We start from the raw sequence: 18,711 nt of genomic DNA, 5'->3' as shown, positions 1-18,711 counted from the left end.
ATGTGGAGTCATGTGGGCCTACAACCCTACGATTAGTGGACAACCCGCTCTACCACCTGAGCCACAGCCGCCCACAAAAAAAGCCTTAAGCCCAATTGTTGGGGTAGTTTCCATCCATCAATCCATTTTCTGTACCGCTTATCCTACACAGGGTAGGGATGACAGGGATCTCGGGGCTTGAGGTAGAGGACACCCTGGATGGGGTGCCACCCATCGCAGAGCACAATCGCACACATTTTCACACTATGGACAATTTGGAAATCAGCCTACAACGCATATCTTTGGACTAGGGGAGGAAACCGGAGTACGTCAAGCATGTTTGCATGGTGAGAACATGCAAACTCCACACACACAGGGTGGAGGTGGGATTCAAACATGTTGGGGTGGTTTGTATTTGGGATTTAGCTTTTGAGGTTAAGTGTGAGAAGAGGGAATCTACCTAGCCTTGTCAGTAACATTAGTGCCACACTAACTAGTTTTCAGTGGTTACCAGCTTTGTGGTTGTAGGATGTGACTATGTAAAGGCATGATCAGAGGTTCAAAATGTTATTAGTTTAAAAAAAAAAAAAAATAGTTTCCCCTAGGTCTTAAAAAACTTTAAATTATTATTTACTTAAATAATTATTCAAAAGGATTTAAATAATTAAAGACGTTTGTCATATATTCATGTCATGGCTAGATTTTATGTGTTTTATAAGGATGTGGAAAAGAAGATTAGACCAGATTAGACAAAAAAGAGAAAAGATTCAGAACAGTTACAAAATGGATGAATAATATTGTCTTATTATGGGTGAATTTAATCAGGCAGTTAATGGAAACCTATGATGTCTTGTTCAATCAACGCTCATAAGTATTGGTCCCACCTTCACACTACAACAAAATCACACAACAGTGAATGAATTCCTAGTTTTGAATTTGTCGTCTAGGCCGATTAGTGAGCCTGTGTTAAGAACATAGATGGACTCTTGATATAGTTATTAAGGATCTAAATATTTGACTTTGTGTAAGCCAGTGGCACTGAAGCATTAACCATGTTTCTAGCAAGATACAAATGGACAAAACAAACAGAGACAGCAGATCATAAGGCATAATTTTTTATTGGTGTAGGGCTATTCTACTTAATAATTCTAATAAGAATTTTGAGGGTAGCTCATATTATGAGTTCTAGCTCCTCTATCATGTTCATTCTTCAGCTTCTTTACCCTGAAAAACAAACAAACACAAATCATTTATTTATTTATTTATTTATGTATTCATTCATTCATTCATTCATTCATTCAAGCACAAAAAGTACTTACCTTTCCTAATTCACGGCTCTTGACTCGGAGTTTGTTGACCTGCGACTCAGCAATGTCAGCTCTCTCCTGAGCCTCCTCCAGTTCATGCTGCACCTTCCTAAATCTGGACAGGTGAGTGTTGGCCTGCTCCTCCTGTAAACAGATTTAGTGGTTTTATTCATTCTTAGCTGCAGACTGATTTGCTTTGAATAAATCCGAATAAAAGCGAATTACTTTCATATTTCTGCATAGTGGTTCCATTTTTGTCATATGCTGAAAGTATGTTGTGAATCATAAACCTGGCATTCACATATAGAGTCGAATTTTCACTTACAAATAAATATAAAATATATTACAACATAATATATCTTGCAACTCAACCATTCCCTGAACTGGTCCTATCCCCCTGCTTGGGCGGGTGCAATTGAAATCGGATTAAACTGCCATATGTGGATAGTCTAAATATTACTCACAGATTCCTCAGACTGTCTCTTGTAGGACTTCACTTTCAGCTGCAGTTTGTCCACCAGATCCTGCAGTCTGGTCACGTTCTTCTTATCCTCCTCAGTCTGTGGGGAACAATTAAATATTTGAAGTAAATATCTGGGTTGAACGGGTTATTTTCTGACCAAATAAGAAAAAAATATTGGACAACAGATTCTCAAGAATGTGAGAAATGAGAAGTTTTATTGTTCTGTTTCAAGATGACACCAGCATGCAACCAGCCAACCGTGCTGGAAATAAAACCACACTTTCTAATGGGAACTGGCTTAATGGTTTCCATTAACCATTAAAATGAATAAACAATGACAGGGAAATTGTTAACGAACCCATCGCATCAATTCCAGGTAGGAATGTATTTTTTTTCAGCAGGGAATATCACATTAAGTGTAATTCTCTCTTCATGAGAGTTGCTGCTTCAAAATGATTAGGTGGAAAACCAGCAAAAAGTTTTTTCTTAATAATTTGTAGTTGTAAAGTTTGTGGTAAGAACAAAGGGTACAGACTGACATAGTACCTGGTAAGTAAGTTCTTTCACTCTCCTCTCATATTTGCGAACACCTTTAATAGCCTCAGCTGCACGCCTCTGCTCAGCTTCAACTTCATTTTCCAGCTCACGGACCTGAAGAATATCCAACATTTTAAATGAAAATAAAACTTGATTCAGAAATCAATTTAGACATGGGTAATACCTATTTACTATTACTATTACTATTTGTCTTTTAAAAAATGAACCCAACCTTATCAAAATGTCTTTTAGACAATGAAAATATATATTCTGTCTAGTGTGACCACTAGAGATTGAACGGTGGTGTGAACTGAATTTTTCAATGTGTGCATGTGCAGAACAACAATGCGTTATTATACATACTCTAGCCTCCAGTTTCTGGAGTTGTTTCTTGCCACCCTTCATGGCCAGACTCTCAGCCTCATCCAGGCGGTGCTGCAGATCCTTTACTGTGGTCTCCAGGTTCTTCTTCATCCTCTCCAGGTGAGCACTGGTGTCCTGCTCCTTCTTCAGCTCCTCTGCCATCATGGCAGCCTGCAATTCATTTTTTTTTTTCAAATTAGATGGTCAACCTTTAAATGCAAGCAACCTATGACTTTTTTGTTTCGACTTCCATCTCTGTGACAAAAATGAACAAAAATGTACGAATAACAATGTGTAAATATTCATTAACAGTATTCTGTAATGTGTAGCTCAACAACTATAAACCATCTTCTGTTATTTGTAAGTAAGAAGTAAAAAAAAAAAAAAAGACATTTACTTTATTTTATTATTTTATTATTGTTAATATGAAGTTTTGATAAGTTAGATATACAGTAAATGCTGCTGTGAATAGTGCTAGTGACTACCATAGAGTTATGAATGTACAGGCATGCATTAACTGTATATGTACAACCATGCTGGTAAAGAGCGTCAGTGTATTGTTTGCTGAAATATTACAAGTGGAATCCATTTCACTGCAAAGTGCACAATTTCTCTCACATCAGTGATAGCTTTCTTGGCCTTTTCCTCAGCATTGCGTGCTTCCTGAAGAGTGTCTTCCATTTCACCCTGAATCTGTACAAGATCAGCCTCCAGCTTCTTTTTGGTGTTGATAAGACTGGTATTCTAAACAGACAGAAATTTTTAGGTTAAATTAAGGTTTAAATAAAAGAACAAATTATTAGGGTTTAATGCACTACGGGACCTCAAAATTTACAACGAATAATTTTTCTTACCTGAGAATGAAGCAGAGTCACACGCTCACTGGCATCCACCAGCTCCTGTTCAGCCACTTTGCGGCTTCTGTCGGTTTGCTCCAGGGCAACTCTAAGCTCCTCGATCTCTGCCAGCATCAGACTGTTTCTGCGCTCCACTATGGCCACCTGCTCCTTCATGTCTTCTTGTACTCGAATAGCCTCATCAAGATGCAGCTGAGCATCCTGGAAAAAAACAACAGTGAATTAGTTTTCATTTTTAAGTTTTTTTTTTCTTTACATTTAGACTGCTTTAAGGTTTAGTATTTCAGTTTGTAAACCAACCTTAAGTTGGCCTTGGACATTCCTGAGCTGTTTCTGGGCTTCAGAAGCCTGGCGATTGGCATGACTCAGCTGGATCTCCATCTCGTTGAGATCACCCTCCATCTTCTTCTTGACTCTGAGAGCATCGTTTCTGCTTCGGATTTCAGCATCCAGCGTGCTCTGCATGGATTCAATCACCCTCTGGCTGTTTCGCTTGATCTGCTCAATCTCCTCATCTTTCTCAGCCAACCTCCGGTCAATCTCACTCTTCACTTGGGTGAGTTCAAGCTGGATACGAATGATCTTGGATTCCTCATGCTCTAGTGTGGCCTGAAACATTGAGTGAAAAGAATTTGAAGAATTGTATTCACAAAATAAATATTGCATTATATTTATTATTACATGGTAATATTATTACCATAATATGCCAATAATATACCATGGTATGGTATATTATTCAAGTCTTCTAGACTTGAAGCTTGTTTATATGTAACAAACCTCAGCTTCCTCAAGAGCTGTCTGTACTTCTGATTTCTCACACTCCAATGTCTTCTTTCCCTTTTCCAGCTCATGAATAGTTTTTCCAGTCTCTCCGAGTTGCTCAGTTAAATCTGAGATCTCCTCTGTACAGACAGGAATACACACGATCTAACATTCTGAAAAACAGTCTTCAGCAGGACACCAGCTTACATGTCATGGCATTATACAGGGAGGTATGCATGAAGACTTACGCTGAAGGTTTTTGTTCTCCCGCTTCAGAGTCTCCAGGTGGTCTAGTGCTTCTTCATAGGAGTTCTTCATCTTGAAAAGCTCTGTGCTAAGAGAGCGAGCCTCTTTCTGTGCTCCCTCCAACTCTGCTTGGCTTTCTTCAAATTTCTGTTTCCATTCAGCCAAGATCTTCAAATAAAAAATAAGAAAAATCAACAGTTATATTTCAGCATTTGTGTTAATTGTGGTGGTATTTTAACTTTAAACAAATACAAGCTTGCTAATTAGATATGCTATGTACTCGCTACATACATTAGTTCCATTTTAGATTCAACAGTGTTTTAAGCGTATTGATTAATTGAGAAAGTGGAATATTGGCTGCAATATAGGTACAATATTACCTTGTCGAAGTTTCTTTGCTTCTTGTCTAGATTGGCAGCGAGTGCATTAGCTCTCTCTACATCAATCATGAGGTCCTCTACTTCATTATGTAATCTCTGCTTTGTCTTTTCCAGTGATGCACACTTGGCGTTCACAGCTTCAATGGATTCTTCAGCATCCTGCAAGCGCTGGGCAAGCTTTTTCCTTACAAAGGTAATGGAGTGTCACTATACTATTACATAATTTTCTGTTATTTAAAAAAAAATATGATAAGAAACATATTTACTTTGCCTCCTCAAGTTCCTCAGTACGCTGGATGGCATCAGTCTCATATTTGGTTCTCCACTGAGCTACCTCACTGTTGGCCTTAGACATTGCACGTTGCAACTCAGATTTGGCTTCCTGCTCTTCTTCAAACTGCTCTCTGAGAAGGTCACAGTCATGGCGAGCTGACTGCAAACCATGGGCCAGGGCATTCTTTGCCTTGAAGTTCACAAAAAAATGCAAAATTAATGCTTTGATAAACATTTAAATAGATTCTTTTCTAAAAGTTATTTAAAATATATAACAACTAACCTTGACTTCTTCTTCAATATGCCTTTTCAGCTCTTCAATCTGCTGAGTATAAGCTTGTTTGGTGCGAGTCAGCTGAGATACAAGTGCTTCTTTCTCTTCCAGATTACGCCCAATTTCACCTATTTCAGAAATAACAACATAATTTAGGATGCCAATCTTATAGATATGCTTTATACTTTAATAAAGTGCACTGCTGTCCCGATTTACTCAGATTATTTACCATTTTCTGTCTGAAGACGTGCTTTTTGGGTTCCCAGGTCATTCAGCTGACGAAGTTGCTCCTCATTCTTGCTCTTGAACTCACTCACTTGATCTTCCAGTGTACGGCACATCTTTTCAAGGTTAGCCTGTCAATAGCCACAAGTGCCATGTTTTAAAGTTTTCTTACTCATGCAGCATGTTGCTTTGGCTTGATAATCATGCAGCACACTGCATTGGATTGATAATTTGCTTACCTTTGCTTTGGCAACAGCCTCCATATTGCTAGACAGATCATCAACCTCCATTTTGAATTCACTCTTCTCTTTTTCCAGCTTCTGCTTGACCCTCTGCAGGTTGTCAATCTGCTCCCCAAGCTCTGCCACGCTGTCAGCCTGCTTCTTACGAAGAGCTGCAGCAGTGGCTTCATGCTGCAGGGTGGATTCTTCAAGATCACGGCGTAACTTTTGGAACTCAGCCTCACGTTTCTTGTTCATCTCAATCTGGGCAGAAGTGGCACCTCCAGCTTCCTCAAGTCTCTCACTGATCTCTTCCAGATCTCTGGAGACATCAGCTCTCTGCTTTTCAACCTTAGCACGGGCAGTCCGCTCTGCTTCAATCTCCTCTTCAAGCTCCTCAATACGTGCCTATGATGAATATATTCTGATGAATATATATGATGACTACAAACCATATTAAAAAGCATGAAATAATAATGGTAAGTGACAAAGTAGTTTATAATGACCTGAAGTTCTTTAATCTTTTTCTGAAGCTGTGCTCCAAGAGTCTGCTCGTCCTCAATCCTGCTAAGAAGTTGGCTTGTCTCAAAGTCCTTCCTGTTGGTCGTAATAATAAAGAACTCAGAGATGTCAATTTTGAATAAGAGCCGCACTTATTATTTTTAGTGAACAATGGCATGGTCTTTGAGCTCTTACTTTTTAAGCCTTTCATCTGACTGTTGCTTGTCATTTTCCAGATCCATTATGGTTTCCTGGGCCAATTTGAGGTCTCCCTCGAGCTTTCTCTTAGCTCGTTCAAGATCCATACGCAGCTTCTTCTCTTGTTCAAGAGAGCCTTCAAGCTATTGTAGACAGAATAACAAATTGGGATATAGATCAGGCACTTAGACAATAATATATGATTGTAAATATAAAATAGAACTTTTTTTTCTGAAAAACTTACATCATCTACTTGTTGTTCCAGCTTAACCTTGGCTTTAGTCAGAGTATTGACTTTGTCTTCCTCTGCTTGGAGATCATCAAGAGTTTGCTGGTGTGCCTCTTGAAGAGCCTTCTTTTCCTTTGTCAACTTCACAATGGTCTCATCTAAAGATGCCATTTCTTCAGTAAGGTTTTTGACCTGAAAATACACTTACATAAGCATTGGTGGCAGTCATGTTATCTAATGATAAATGCCTTATCCATAAAATAGAGACCTTGTTCTCAGTAGCATGCTTCTCCTTCTCCACTTTAGCTAGGGTTAGCTCCAAATCATCAATGTCTTTCTTCAGCTCAGAACACTCATCCTCCAGTTTTCTTTTCTTGCCAGTCAGTTCAGCATTGACTTCCTCCTCGTCCTCCAGTCTCTCAGTTACCTCTTTGAGTTTGGCTTCGAGCTGGATCTTGCTTTTGATGAGACCCTCACATCTCTCCTCAGCATCTGAGAGATTTTCAACTTCCTAGAATTGGAAATGATGAAATGCTCTTCATAAATCCTGCTTTTCAGGAAAAATTCATTCTAATCTGAAAAATTTAAGGAACTTGGTTTAAAGGTGTGATCAAAACTTACTGCAGCTACTTGTAACTGCAGGTCATTTTTCTCCTGCAGTAGTGTAACCATTTTTTGCTCTAACTCTTTCTTCTTTGCGAGAGCCTTTGCCAGATCCTCTTTCATTTTCTCAAAATTCTCCTTCATGGCAGCCATTTCCTTCTCAGTCTCGGCACTCTTCAGAAGTGGCTTGATCTTGAAATACAGCTTCATCCATGGCCAGTGTTTCACATTCATGAATGAGCGGATGTTGTATTGGATGGTGAAGATAGATTCTCTGTTACAAAGTTAGAGTCCTTTTGTCAGTATTTCGGGGTAATAACAATACATTTATCCTGAAACAAACATACATTTAAAAACTCTAACAGACAATACCTTCTCTCCATCATCTTGACAAACTCTCTCCTCATAAGGAAACCTCGGCACAGTGCCTGAGTCATGGTTACGAGAATAACAAGCTTTTCGTCTCGCATCTCCTCAAGAAGACCCAACAGTCCAGCTTTGAAGAACACCTGTAAATAAGTTTTTTTAATTATTAAGACACAATTCTCTAGTGAATGCTAGCGAAAGTTACCTTTGCTACCATTTCTTACTTTGGTATGTCCGAACTTGTACTGGGTATGATCCACATCAATGGAACTGAGAAGCTTTTCAGAAGCTTTCTTGTTGTCAATGAACTGACCCTCTGGGATGACACTGGCATTCAATACTTTGTATCTAAAAGACAGAAAATCTCCTTAACTTCGACACTAGGTTAATGTACACCTGCGGGCATAAATATATATATATATATATATAGTATGTGTGATTATAATTTTCTGTGATATACTTGATCAGATATAGAAATTAAATCTATAATACAAATGTGTATGATGTGCAGAAAATACCTCTGCTTAAAGTCACCGTAGAGGATTCTGCTGGGGAAACCCTTTCTGCAGATTCTTATACCCTCCAGTACACCATTACAGCGCAACTGGTGGATTACCAGAGCATTTTCCATCAGGCCTAAAGGTGCAAAGAATGTGTGAAACAGTATTAAAAATCAAGACATGATTTTACATGGATTGCCTAATGTCCCTGAGGCTTTTGGTTGTTTCAGCCTAATTTCCATTGAACTACAGGACAATGCTCTGTGCACAGAGAAGAACAGGTGATTTAAACTTACCTGGTGTCTTGGACTCATTTGGAATAATGCAGCGCACAAAGTGTGGATGAGTGCTTCTTAAGTTGGTCATAAGCTTGCCCAGGTTTTCCTGTTGGATTAGAAAACAACCATGTAAACAACCATCCATCCTCTTTCAAATACTTATTGAGGGATTAATGTCTCATGGCTTTAGACACATTAGAAGAAATGCATATATAAAATCTTACCCGAAACAAAGCTGACACTGTCTGGAAGGAGCCACCTTTCTTCTTCCCACCTTTTTTGGGACCTTCAGCTGTTGATTCAACACACCAGTAAAGTTGCTTTGATTCAGCAATGTTATCAAATTGAACAAGTTTGGAGACACATCACATTTCATTCAGCCCACTTATCCCCAAGACATAAATATCAAATTCTTTCGTACAATAGTCTCTACAAAATAAACTGCAACACACCTTCAGTAGAGGCATGAGAAGCAAACAGAATAGGCAACAGTTTAAGTGATGCCTTCTGGTACAGCTGAACAACAGAGTCATTCAGAGGGTCCTTATTTTTATCCAGCCAGCCTATGATGTTGTAGTCCACTGTACCAGCATAGTGCACCAGGGAGAAATGAGCCTCTGCCTTGCCTTTAGTAGGCTTTGGCTTCTGGAAGGATGCACTTTTACCGAGGTGTTGGTCATACAACTTGTTCTTGAATGTCATGTCTGTGGCCTTGGGGAACATACACTCTTCTTCAAGGATGGAGAAAATTCCCATTGGCTGTAGGTAAGAATACAATTAGCTTATTCTTCCAGGAGAACAGCAAAATAATAACTTTGTTTACCCACCAAAAACTGTTAATTAGGTAATTATTTCTCACCTTCTCAATAAGCTCTATACAGGCTGCCAAGTCCATACCAAAGTCTATAAACTCCCACTCAATTCCTTCTTTCTTGTATTCCTCTTGTTCCAGCACAAACATGTGGTGGTTGAAAAACTGTTGCAGTTTCTCATTAGTGAAGTTGATGCACAGCTGTTCCAAGCTGTTGAACTGTTAAACAGAAACAGACAAGCTACTTTCCACTCTTTTCTCAGGCTGGAATGATATGCATCTTAGCACCTAATTTACTTACATCGAAAATTTCAAACCCAGCAATATCCAGCACCCCAATGAAGAACTGTCTTGACTGTTTGGTATCCAACATCTCATTGATACGGAAAACCATCCACACGAACATCTTCTCATAGACTGCCTTACTCAGAGCCATGGTTGAATTGTTGACCTGTTTGAAAGAGAAAATAATAATAATAATAATAATAATAAAACATTTTTCAAGTAAATAATTGCAATTGTAAATATTCTCTGTTTATGTGGATTCTCATTACCTGTGGCACAGTCTGCCCTTTGGTCACAAACTCATTCCCGACCTTGACTCTGGGAAAGCACAAAGCTTTCAGCATGTCAGCTGAATTCAGGCCCATGAGGTAAGCGATTTTATCAGCCACTGAAGGAATAAGGTTTATATAAATTTACAAGCTCCAAAAACACTTTTCAATTTAAGTAAACTATATTTTGATTTGCAGGTCATTCCAAAAGCTGGTCTATGAGCAAACTGAGTTATTGTAACCTAAAAAATAAATAAATAATCAATCATACAATACACCTGATGCGACATTAGTGTAATACAACCTTGAAAAGCGCTAAAGGTCTTGTCTCTCTGAATGATCAGAACCTGAATTGAAGTCTCACTTACCCTCAGTACCATCAGGCTCGGCCTGCTCCTCTCTCTGTTTCTGCTTAAATTTCATGTTCCCGTGATGCATCACAGCTCCTGTCAGCTTGTAAATGCTCATCTTCTCCTCTGTAGTGAAGCCCAAGATGTCAATGGCAGTCTGAAAAACAAGAAGCACTCATTTACACATCATGTAATATCAGTGGTCAGACGCAAAAGGCAGCCTTGAGCAGAGAGAACAATTGTGTCTAATCTCATAAATTACATTAAACATCAGAGATTACACCTGTATAAAAATGTTCTTACATCTGTGGCAATAAACTCTTCCACGTCATTGATGCTTTTGACCGTGATCTCCCCATGACTGATCATTGGATAGTCATATGGGTTAGTGGTGATGAGGAGAGCCTCTGCAAAAACCGAAAACATTGTGCCTCTTGAAATATTATATATAGCATAGTACACTTTTGCATTGCTTGTGTACACAAAGTGCTAACAGTTTAAGACTCCTCATGTATGCATGCATTACCCAGCAGTTCAGGCTTGTGCCCAGTTGTGAGCTGGTAGAAAATGTGGTAGCTCCTCTCAGCTGACAGCTGGAAGGTTACTCTTGACTTTTCCAGCAGATCTGTACAGATAATCATATGGGATAAATGCTTTTTAAGAGGGGATGAGGGGATACATATATATTCTTAATGTAATATTTTGAAACTACTCACAAGTTTCAATATCAGCTGAAGCCAACTTTCCGGTCGAGCCAAAATGGATTCTGATGAATTTACCCTATGACATTGGAGAATATGTTTAATACATGCTATAAATGTTATTGTTATTATTATTATTATTATTATTATTATTATTATTATTATTATTATTATTATTATTAAAAGAGTTACTTACAAAACGAGATGAGTTGTCATTCCTCACAGTCTTTGCATTACCATAAGCTTCCAGCAGAGGGTTGGCTGCAATGATTTGATCTTCCAGCGACCCCTGAAGATGAAAAAATTATTATGAAAAATACAACTAACAAGCATTTCACCATTTAGTATTCTGCTTACGCTACAAACAGCAGTGCACTATTTCACCAACCTGCATTTTTCCAGGAACATGTTCTACCTTCTTCTGTCCAGACACTGCGATTGTCGCAAAGTATTGGATGACCCTTTTGGTGTTCACAGTCTTTCCTGCACCAGATTCTCCACTGAAATGAAAACCAGTTCAGAACGTATGCTATAACAGTGCTTCTTGCAGTCCCTAAAGCATAACTCTATTATATAACTCTTCAGTATCTGAAACCTGCAAATCGTCTGCCATTTTTCTTATTTGCTTCCACTGATTTTCCATAATGTTCAAAACATTATTGTATTATTCTTAGTTCATGAGACATGAACAAAGCAAACTAAACCACCAATATGTTCATATTTATTGCAGTTATGGTGGTTATATAACCTACCACTTACATGATTTAACACAGTCTACTCATTCAAGTTATTGTATAGGCATGAACTTTGTGTAATATTATTTTTAAATGATGTTCCCAGGTAGCCTTTGAATCATCTAGTTCATTATTGGCTACCACAGTTTACCAAGCTCAATGACTCATTTTTACATAGACACAGCATTTCAGGACTTACGTGATCAGGATTGACTGGTTCTCACGGTCTGGGGGGGGGAAAAAACAATTCTACATGTAGACATATTTACTAAGTGCATAACTGATTAATCATATTTGGTAGAATTTTGAAAATTTCATACCAGTGAGCATGAACTGATAGGCGTTATCAGAGATGGAGAAGATGTGAGGAGGGGCCTCGACTCTCTTTTTGCCCCTGTAGGCCGTCACGACTTTACTATCATACACTGGGAGCCACTTGTAGGGGTTCACAGTGACACAGAACAACCCAGAGTAGGTCTATACAAAGGGAAGCGATTAAATGCTAAATGTAAACTATGTATGGAAACCAGTTACTATGCCAGAAAACTATGTTAAATATGCCAGTGAGTACACATAGTTACGCTTCTGTACTCTATTATTATAAAGTACTTAATATTGCTCTTGGAGAAAAGTAATGGAGTCAAATGTATCCGTGTACTCACATAAATCATCCATGCTGCATAACGCTCTTTGAGGTTGTACAGCACAGCAGGCTCATTGAGGTGAGTCATCATAGCCATGTCCTCAATCTTATCAAACTTTGGAGGATTCATGGGGAAGATGTCATCTTCCTTCACTGTCAAGACCTGCAGTGAAATAAGAATAGTTAAATTTCAATAACATCAACATCAGACATTAAACCACTTCTTTGGGATAATTTTTCACTACTCACTTTGCCACACAGAGTTTTGACGGTGACTTTGCCTCCCTCTTTACTCTGGAGGACCCCTTTGAGGTACATCTCAGTCGGCTCAGACACAAAGTAGGCTGTTTTGGCATCAAATGGTAAGTTCTGTGCCTCAATCCTTTCTCGCTCTGGCTTCCGGAGGTATACGGCCGCCGAGCCAAAGCACTCCATTTCCGGATCCACACTCATGATGACAGCTTACTGGAGAGTACAATAGCATTTTATTGCTTTTGTAGATATTTTTGTCTAATTGTGCAACAAATCGTGTCTAATTGTGTGACACTGAGAATAAATTAATACAGTCATCTAATGAATTTCATATTGGAAATGACAAATGTCATTAATGTAGTATACTCCTTCCATGCGCTGTGTACATGTGATATGAAATAGATTCAGCAATATGCATTGCTGAGGTGAGGTTGCATAATTACAGTGATGTAATTTTTTTTTTTTTTTTTTTTTTTAAATATTCAAGTACAAACATAATGGCAGTTGTATTCACCCTGTCTGGTGCCTCTCAGATATTTCAGAGATGATCGTTTCAGGGCTGCTGTGTAATTCTGTTAAATACAATAAAGGTTACGCATTACAATATATCTTCAATCATAATTTTAGGACTTTTTAAGTTTTTATTTTATTTAGTTTTTTTATTGTTTTATTTTGCATTTTTATTTTGTTTTGGTCTTGTACAGAAGGAACAGCTGTAAGTCACTCACCGTAGTTGGGTGCCTGTGTGTGTGATGAGGATTCCCCAGCTGACTCTTTTATATAGACCTTTAAATGTACTGTGACCATAACGGAGCTGCTCAATTTGGTCATGAATTTTTACTTTGTTTGCCCATTAATGTTTGCCTTCCTTAAGCAGCATCTTACGACCACACCAGTATTATTTTTATCCTGTGACAAACTGATACCATCTTATGGGCACAGAGGTGTTGTATTAGCACATAATAGATGTGTAATAATAAATACAAAATCAAAAGGTCTGTATTGTTTGACTCAATAGCAAAAATGCAAGATTATTGTTGTTGTTGCTATTATTATCATTGTTATTATTATTATTATTATTATTATTATTATTATTATTATTCATTGCATTGAATAATCACTACTGATTTACTACAACTGCATCAATCAAAAATTATACTTTTCCAATTTTTACGAGGCTAAAACTTCATTGTCTTGTGGCTTTCACAGAAGGATCATCATTAAAAACTAAGGTCAGATAGCTGAGTAAGTCCAGGTAATCCTTCTTTTGAATGTCCTCTAGCATTATAAAGATCGTTGCTATAAGTGTGGTTAAGACACCAAATGTCACTTGTATAAAGTTGCAAGGATCATGGAGGCCCAACGCGTTATGAAGAAATAAAATTGGTATATTGTCATACCAAAAGTTCTAGAAAATGACAGGAGCTGCCAAAGAGATTACAGTATGCCGCTTTAAAGACAGCTGGAGTTCCTCAAGTCTCTCCAAGGGGGACTAAGATTTTGGCAGCCCCACTTCAGTCATTCTGAACATGTAGCATCACATTTCTTCCCTCCTTACTAACATATGAAGGTTTACTTTCTGTTCCTTCCTTTATTTAAAATATAAATGTGAAATAATAGAGCATTATTAGGCTAGGATAGGGTGTAGGATATTCAAATAAGCCCCAAATATGACATGTAAAACCCCAATTCCAAAAAAGTTGGGATGTTTGTAAAATGTAAATAAATGTAAATAAAAACAGAGCGCAATGATTTGCAAATCTCATAAACCCATATGTTATTCACAGTAGAACACAGAAAACATATCAAATGTTTAAACAGAGGAAATTGTACCATTTTAAGGAAAAAATAAGGTAATTTTGAATTTGATGGCCGCAACACGTCTCAAAAATCTGGGACGGGGCAACAAAAGGCTGGAAAAGTAAGTGTTACTAAAAAGAAACAGCTGGATGTCATGTCATGGCAAACTAGTGACTCTATTTCCCAGAATGTACTACGAGCTACAAACATGGCAGAAGACTACAACTCCCAATGGAACACACAGACACATCACCTTCTCCTGAGGACTAATCACACACACCTGTTCCCAATCACACTGACAATCACTACTTAAGAGACTGCTCATGCACAAGGTCTTTGTGAAGTATTATGCTCAGTTGATCTTATCTCTGTCGGTTACCAAGCCGTGATCTCATGTTGCTATTCTGGTTTTGACTTTGTTTCTAGTTTCTCATTTCATGATTTGCCTTGCCTACTTTATGCCTGTTTGCCGTGCCCCTGACCCTTTGCCTCTTCTGACCACGCCTTTGTTTCACGATTTGGATTTATCTGCCTATCTCTCCTATAATAAAAGCTCTTAACTGCAATTGCATCCATCCTAACCCTCATCACATGACACTGGAGGAACATTTTGCAACTAATTAGGTTAACTGGCAACAGGTCAGTAACATGATTGGGTATAAAAAGAGTATCTTAGAGAGGCAGAGTCTCTCAGGAGCAAAGATGGGATGGAATCTGGATGGAAGTATATGTTGCTCTAAAACCTGTATATACCTTTCAGCATTGTTGGTGCCTTTCCAGATGTGCAAGCTGCCCATTCCATAGGCATTAATGCACCCCATACCATCAGAGATGAAGGCTTTTGAACTGAGCACTGATTATAAGACAGATGGTCCCTCTCCTCTTTAGTCCCCTCTTTAGTTTAGAGGATGTGGCGTCCATGGTTTCCAAAAGAATTTCAAATTTTGAATCATCTGACACACAGAACAGTTTTCCACTTTGCCTCAGTCCATTTTAAATGAGCTTTGGCCCAGAGAAGACAGCAGCGTTTCTGGATCATGCTCACATATGGCTTCTTCTTTGCATAATAGAGCTTTAACCAGCATTTGTGGATATCAAGGACAAACTATGCTCACAGACAATGAGTTCTGGAGGTGTTTCTGAGCCCATGCAGTGATTTCCATTACAGAATCATACCTGTTTTTAAGGTTACGCCTGAGGGCCCGAAGATCATGGGCATGCAATATTGATTTTCACCCTTGTCCCTATTGGCGCCCTGTCCAGGGTGTACCCCGCCTTGTGCCCGATGCTCCCTGGGATAGGCTCCAGGTTCCCCGAGACCCTGAAAAGGATTAAGCGGTATAGAAGATGGATGGATGGATGGACCCTCGTCCCTAACGCACAGAGATTTCTCCAGATTCTCGCAATCTCTTGCTCATATTATGTACCGTATCTTTACTTCTGTAAAGATACGGTACATCTTTACTTCTGAAAGACTCTGCCTCTCTAAGATACTCTTTTTATACCCAATCATGTTACTCACTTTTTGCCAATTATCCTCCAGCCGTTTCTTTTTAGTAACACTTACTTTTCCAGCCTTTTGTTGCCTCGTCCCAACTTTTTTGAGACATCGAATTCAAAATTACCTTATTTTTTTTCTCAAAATGGTACATTTACGCAGTTGAAACATTTGATATGCTTTGTATGTTCTATTGTGAGTAACATATGGGTTTATGAGGATTTAAATAATTGCATTTTGTTTTTATTTACATTTATTTACATTTTACACAGTGTCCCAACATTTTTGAAATTGGGGTTGGGGATTAATCAGGAAACCAAGAGAGATAGTTTTATCAAGATATTCTCTACACTTCATAGGGGATGAGTAACAAAGAAAGATGTCAGTTAGGTAAAATAGAAAGATTCCCTTTATAAACAAGAAGGATACATCTATAGATAGCAATTCAGTAGTATGTTTACTTGTGGTATTGTGGCATGTCCTGTGGCATGTATGATTTATAAGGAAGCTTTTGTCAGCCAGTAGCTCAGTCTTTCCACAAGGAAATGTGATCCCATGCTGGCAATGAAGGGAAAGCACTAGAAATTCTAAAGCAGTTACTCTTGAGATATAATGAGCTTGTGGATAGAATAAAAATGTGATATTCGATAGCTCACTCATAACATATTCTTATTTGGACAAAATACAAATATAGCCCTCTGTGCAGCTCAATGAACTAAATGTCAGCATGCTTGGGAAGCTTATTGTGTTAATACACCTTTGAACACTGCATGCACTGCATTTCACCAACGAACCCAGTATCACTCAAGTGCCTGTCATTTTCACATCGCTCAGTACTTCAGAAAGATGCTGCAAACTGAAGAGTGAGATCAAGATTTAGAGCATACCACTCAAAAAATAGGCTGTTTTGACATCAGAAGGTAAGTTTTGTGACTCGAGCCTTTGTGGTACGCTCTGGCTTCTGGAGGTATATAGTCGCTCAGCCAAAGCACTCCATATCCGGATCGACACTTGTGGTGACACCTTACTAGAGAGTACAATACCATTTTATTGCATTTGTAGATCTTTTGTCTAATTGTGCAGCAACACTGAGAATAGATTAATATGGTCATATAATGAATCTGATATTGGAAATGAAAAATGTCATTAATGTAGTATAGTTCTTCCGTGTTGTATGATGTTGCATACTGAACATTTGTAATCTGATAATCCTTGTGATCTTGGCACAGTAAATGTCAACAATTAGGCATTACACAATTCTACAGTGATGTCATTTAAAAAAAACTGCCAGAAGATGTCATCATCAAAGTAAAAACTGAATCGCAAGTCCTCTGATAACCATCACATTTAGTAGGCAACATCAGGGGAGACCCAGAATCATTAACTTTGCTTTGAATTTGGATATTGTAGGACCCAGATGTCTTACCTCACTGATCTAATTTTGTGGCTATGACCTTATGGGTATAAAGAAATCAGTCTTCTCCTCAAGACACGCTGAGAACACTAGAACGTTATTTGATGGTTCTCTTCATAAAGACTTCATAACATGTATAAGCATTTAGTAGGAGATTTATAGAACAACCCATTAGTATATTTGACAATCTTGTCAGTATTTACTAGATGACATGGAGGGTTTATTAATATTATTGGTGCATACCTAAGCCTGTGGTAATTTGTGTATACTAGACACTATCGTCCCAACAGTTTAGCCACTGCAATCCTTTGTCCTGTATTTGTAACCTCTTTCTAAGGAAAGTCATACTAAATTATAACAGGGTTTTGATACAGTGTAGTAAAATCTGAACTTAATACATTACACAGTCCCACTTAAAATGTGTAAATGTTTGAAAGCCCCGTTTGAAAAGCTGAATGGGGTGATTTGGGGAATATGGTATAATTTCTGAAGAATATTTAAAAGCTCTAGATTTTCCTCTAATTACAGAGCAGGGTGTGTGAACTGTGAGTAATTTTTAAATGTGTTAAATGAATTTCTAATATGGCAATCAAGATCTTTCAGTGTCTCCAAGGATGTTCATCCAGTAAGCATACAACTAATAAAATCTATGAATCACACAACAGTTCAATAGTTATGTAACCATGTAACCCTAACCATTTCCTCTCCCATAATTTATATATATACATATATATATATATATACATATACATATATATATATATACGTATATATATATATATATATATATATATATACATATATATATATATACATATATATATATATATACATACATATATATATATATATACATATATATATATATATACATATATATATATATATACATATATATATATACAGATATATATATATATATATATATATATATATATATACACATATATATATATATATATATACACATATATATATATATACACATACACATATATATATATATATACACATATATATATATATATATATATATACACATTATATATATATATATATATATATATATATATATATGCATGCTTATTATTTATTCAAATTATGACAAATATGTACTGTATGTCCACACTATTGCTGTGAACTCTGTTCCTTCCTTAAGTCTTTTTGAGGAAGTGACATCATTTCCTTCACTGTAGAGAGCAAGTAAATGTTCCATTGGGTCTTATTTAGAATCTTTTATTGTGTGTAACCATGTTACCTATATTTAGTAAGATGTAGAAAGATTTCAAAGATTTTGCAAATTTTCCAGTTTAAACAATGCAAAAAACAAACAAACATTGCTCTGAATGAGAATAATTGCCAGTGAAAAGATGCCAAATCTTCTGAATGTAC

At 37.5% G+C, this 18,711-nt stretch overlaps 1 protein-coding gene across 1 annotated transcript; it reads right to left on the bottom strand.

Annotated features, from left to right (window-relative positions):
- Positions 1 to 1,071: 1,071 nt before the first annotated feature.
- On the bottom strand, positions 1,072 to 13,355 carry myhb (myosin, heavy chain b). Its single transcript, XM_053637102.1, has 41 exons — positions 13,336 to 13,355; positions 13,122 to 13,179; positions 12,605 to 12,820; positions 12,375 to 12,518; positions 12,033 to 12,189; positions 11,912 to 11,939; positions 11,367 to 11,478; positions 11,175 to 11,267; positions 10,994 to 11,057; positions 10,804 to 10,902; positions 10,581 to 10,684; positions 10,296 to 10,434; positions 9,928 to 10,046; positions 9,675 to 9,824; positions 9,422 to 9,592; positions 9,015 to 9,321; positions 8,787 to 8,854; positions 8,581 to 8,668; positions 8,303 to 8,420; positions 8,009 to 8,132; positions 7,791 to 7,927; positions 7,437 to 7,692; positions 7,084 to 7,326; positions 6,831 to 7,007; positions 6,584 to 6,729; positions 6,394 to 6,484; positions 5,906 to 6,295; positions 5,671 to 5,797; positions 5,451 to 5,569; positions 5,161 to 5,357; positions 4,895 to 5,078; positions 4,517 to 4,682; positions 4,284 to 4,408; positions 3,807 to 4,115; positions 3,504 to 3,707; positions 3,268 to 3,393; positions 2,650 to 2,820; positions 2,296 to 2,400; positions 1,751 to 1,846; positions 1,299 to 1,430; positions 1,072 to 1,203 (listed from the first exon to the last, which is right to left on the bottom strand). Exons 3-41 carry the CDS (start codon positions 12,806 to 12,808, stop codon positions 1,183 to 1,185), a joined length of 5,811 nt encoding a protein of 1,936 aa, XP_053493077.1. The 5' UTR covers positions 12,809 to 12,820; positions 13,122 to 13,179; positions 13,336 to 13,355; the 3' UTR covers positions 1,072 to 1,182.
- Between the last annotated feature and the right edge of the window lie 5,356 nt (positions 13,356 to 18,711).

This window comes from Ictalurus furcatus, chromosome 11 (assembly GCF_023375685.1).
Source record: "Ictalurus furcatus strain D&B chromosome 11, Billie_1.0, whole genome shotgun sequence".
Taxonomy (NCBI): Eukaryota; Metazoa; Chordata; class Actinopteri; order Siluriformes; family Ictaluridae; genus Ictalurus; species Ictalurus furcatus.
Note: the sequence above shows the minus strand (reverse complement) of the source record. Positions and strands in the feature narration are given on the sequence as shown.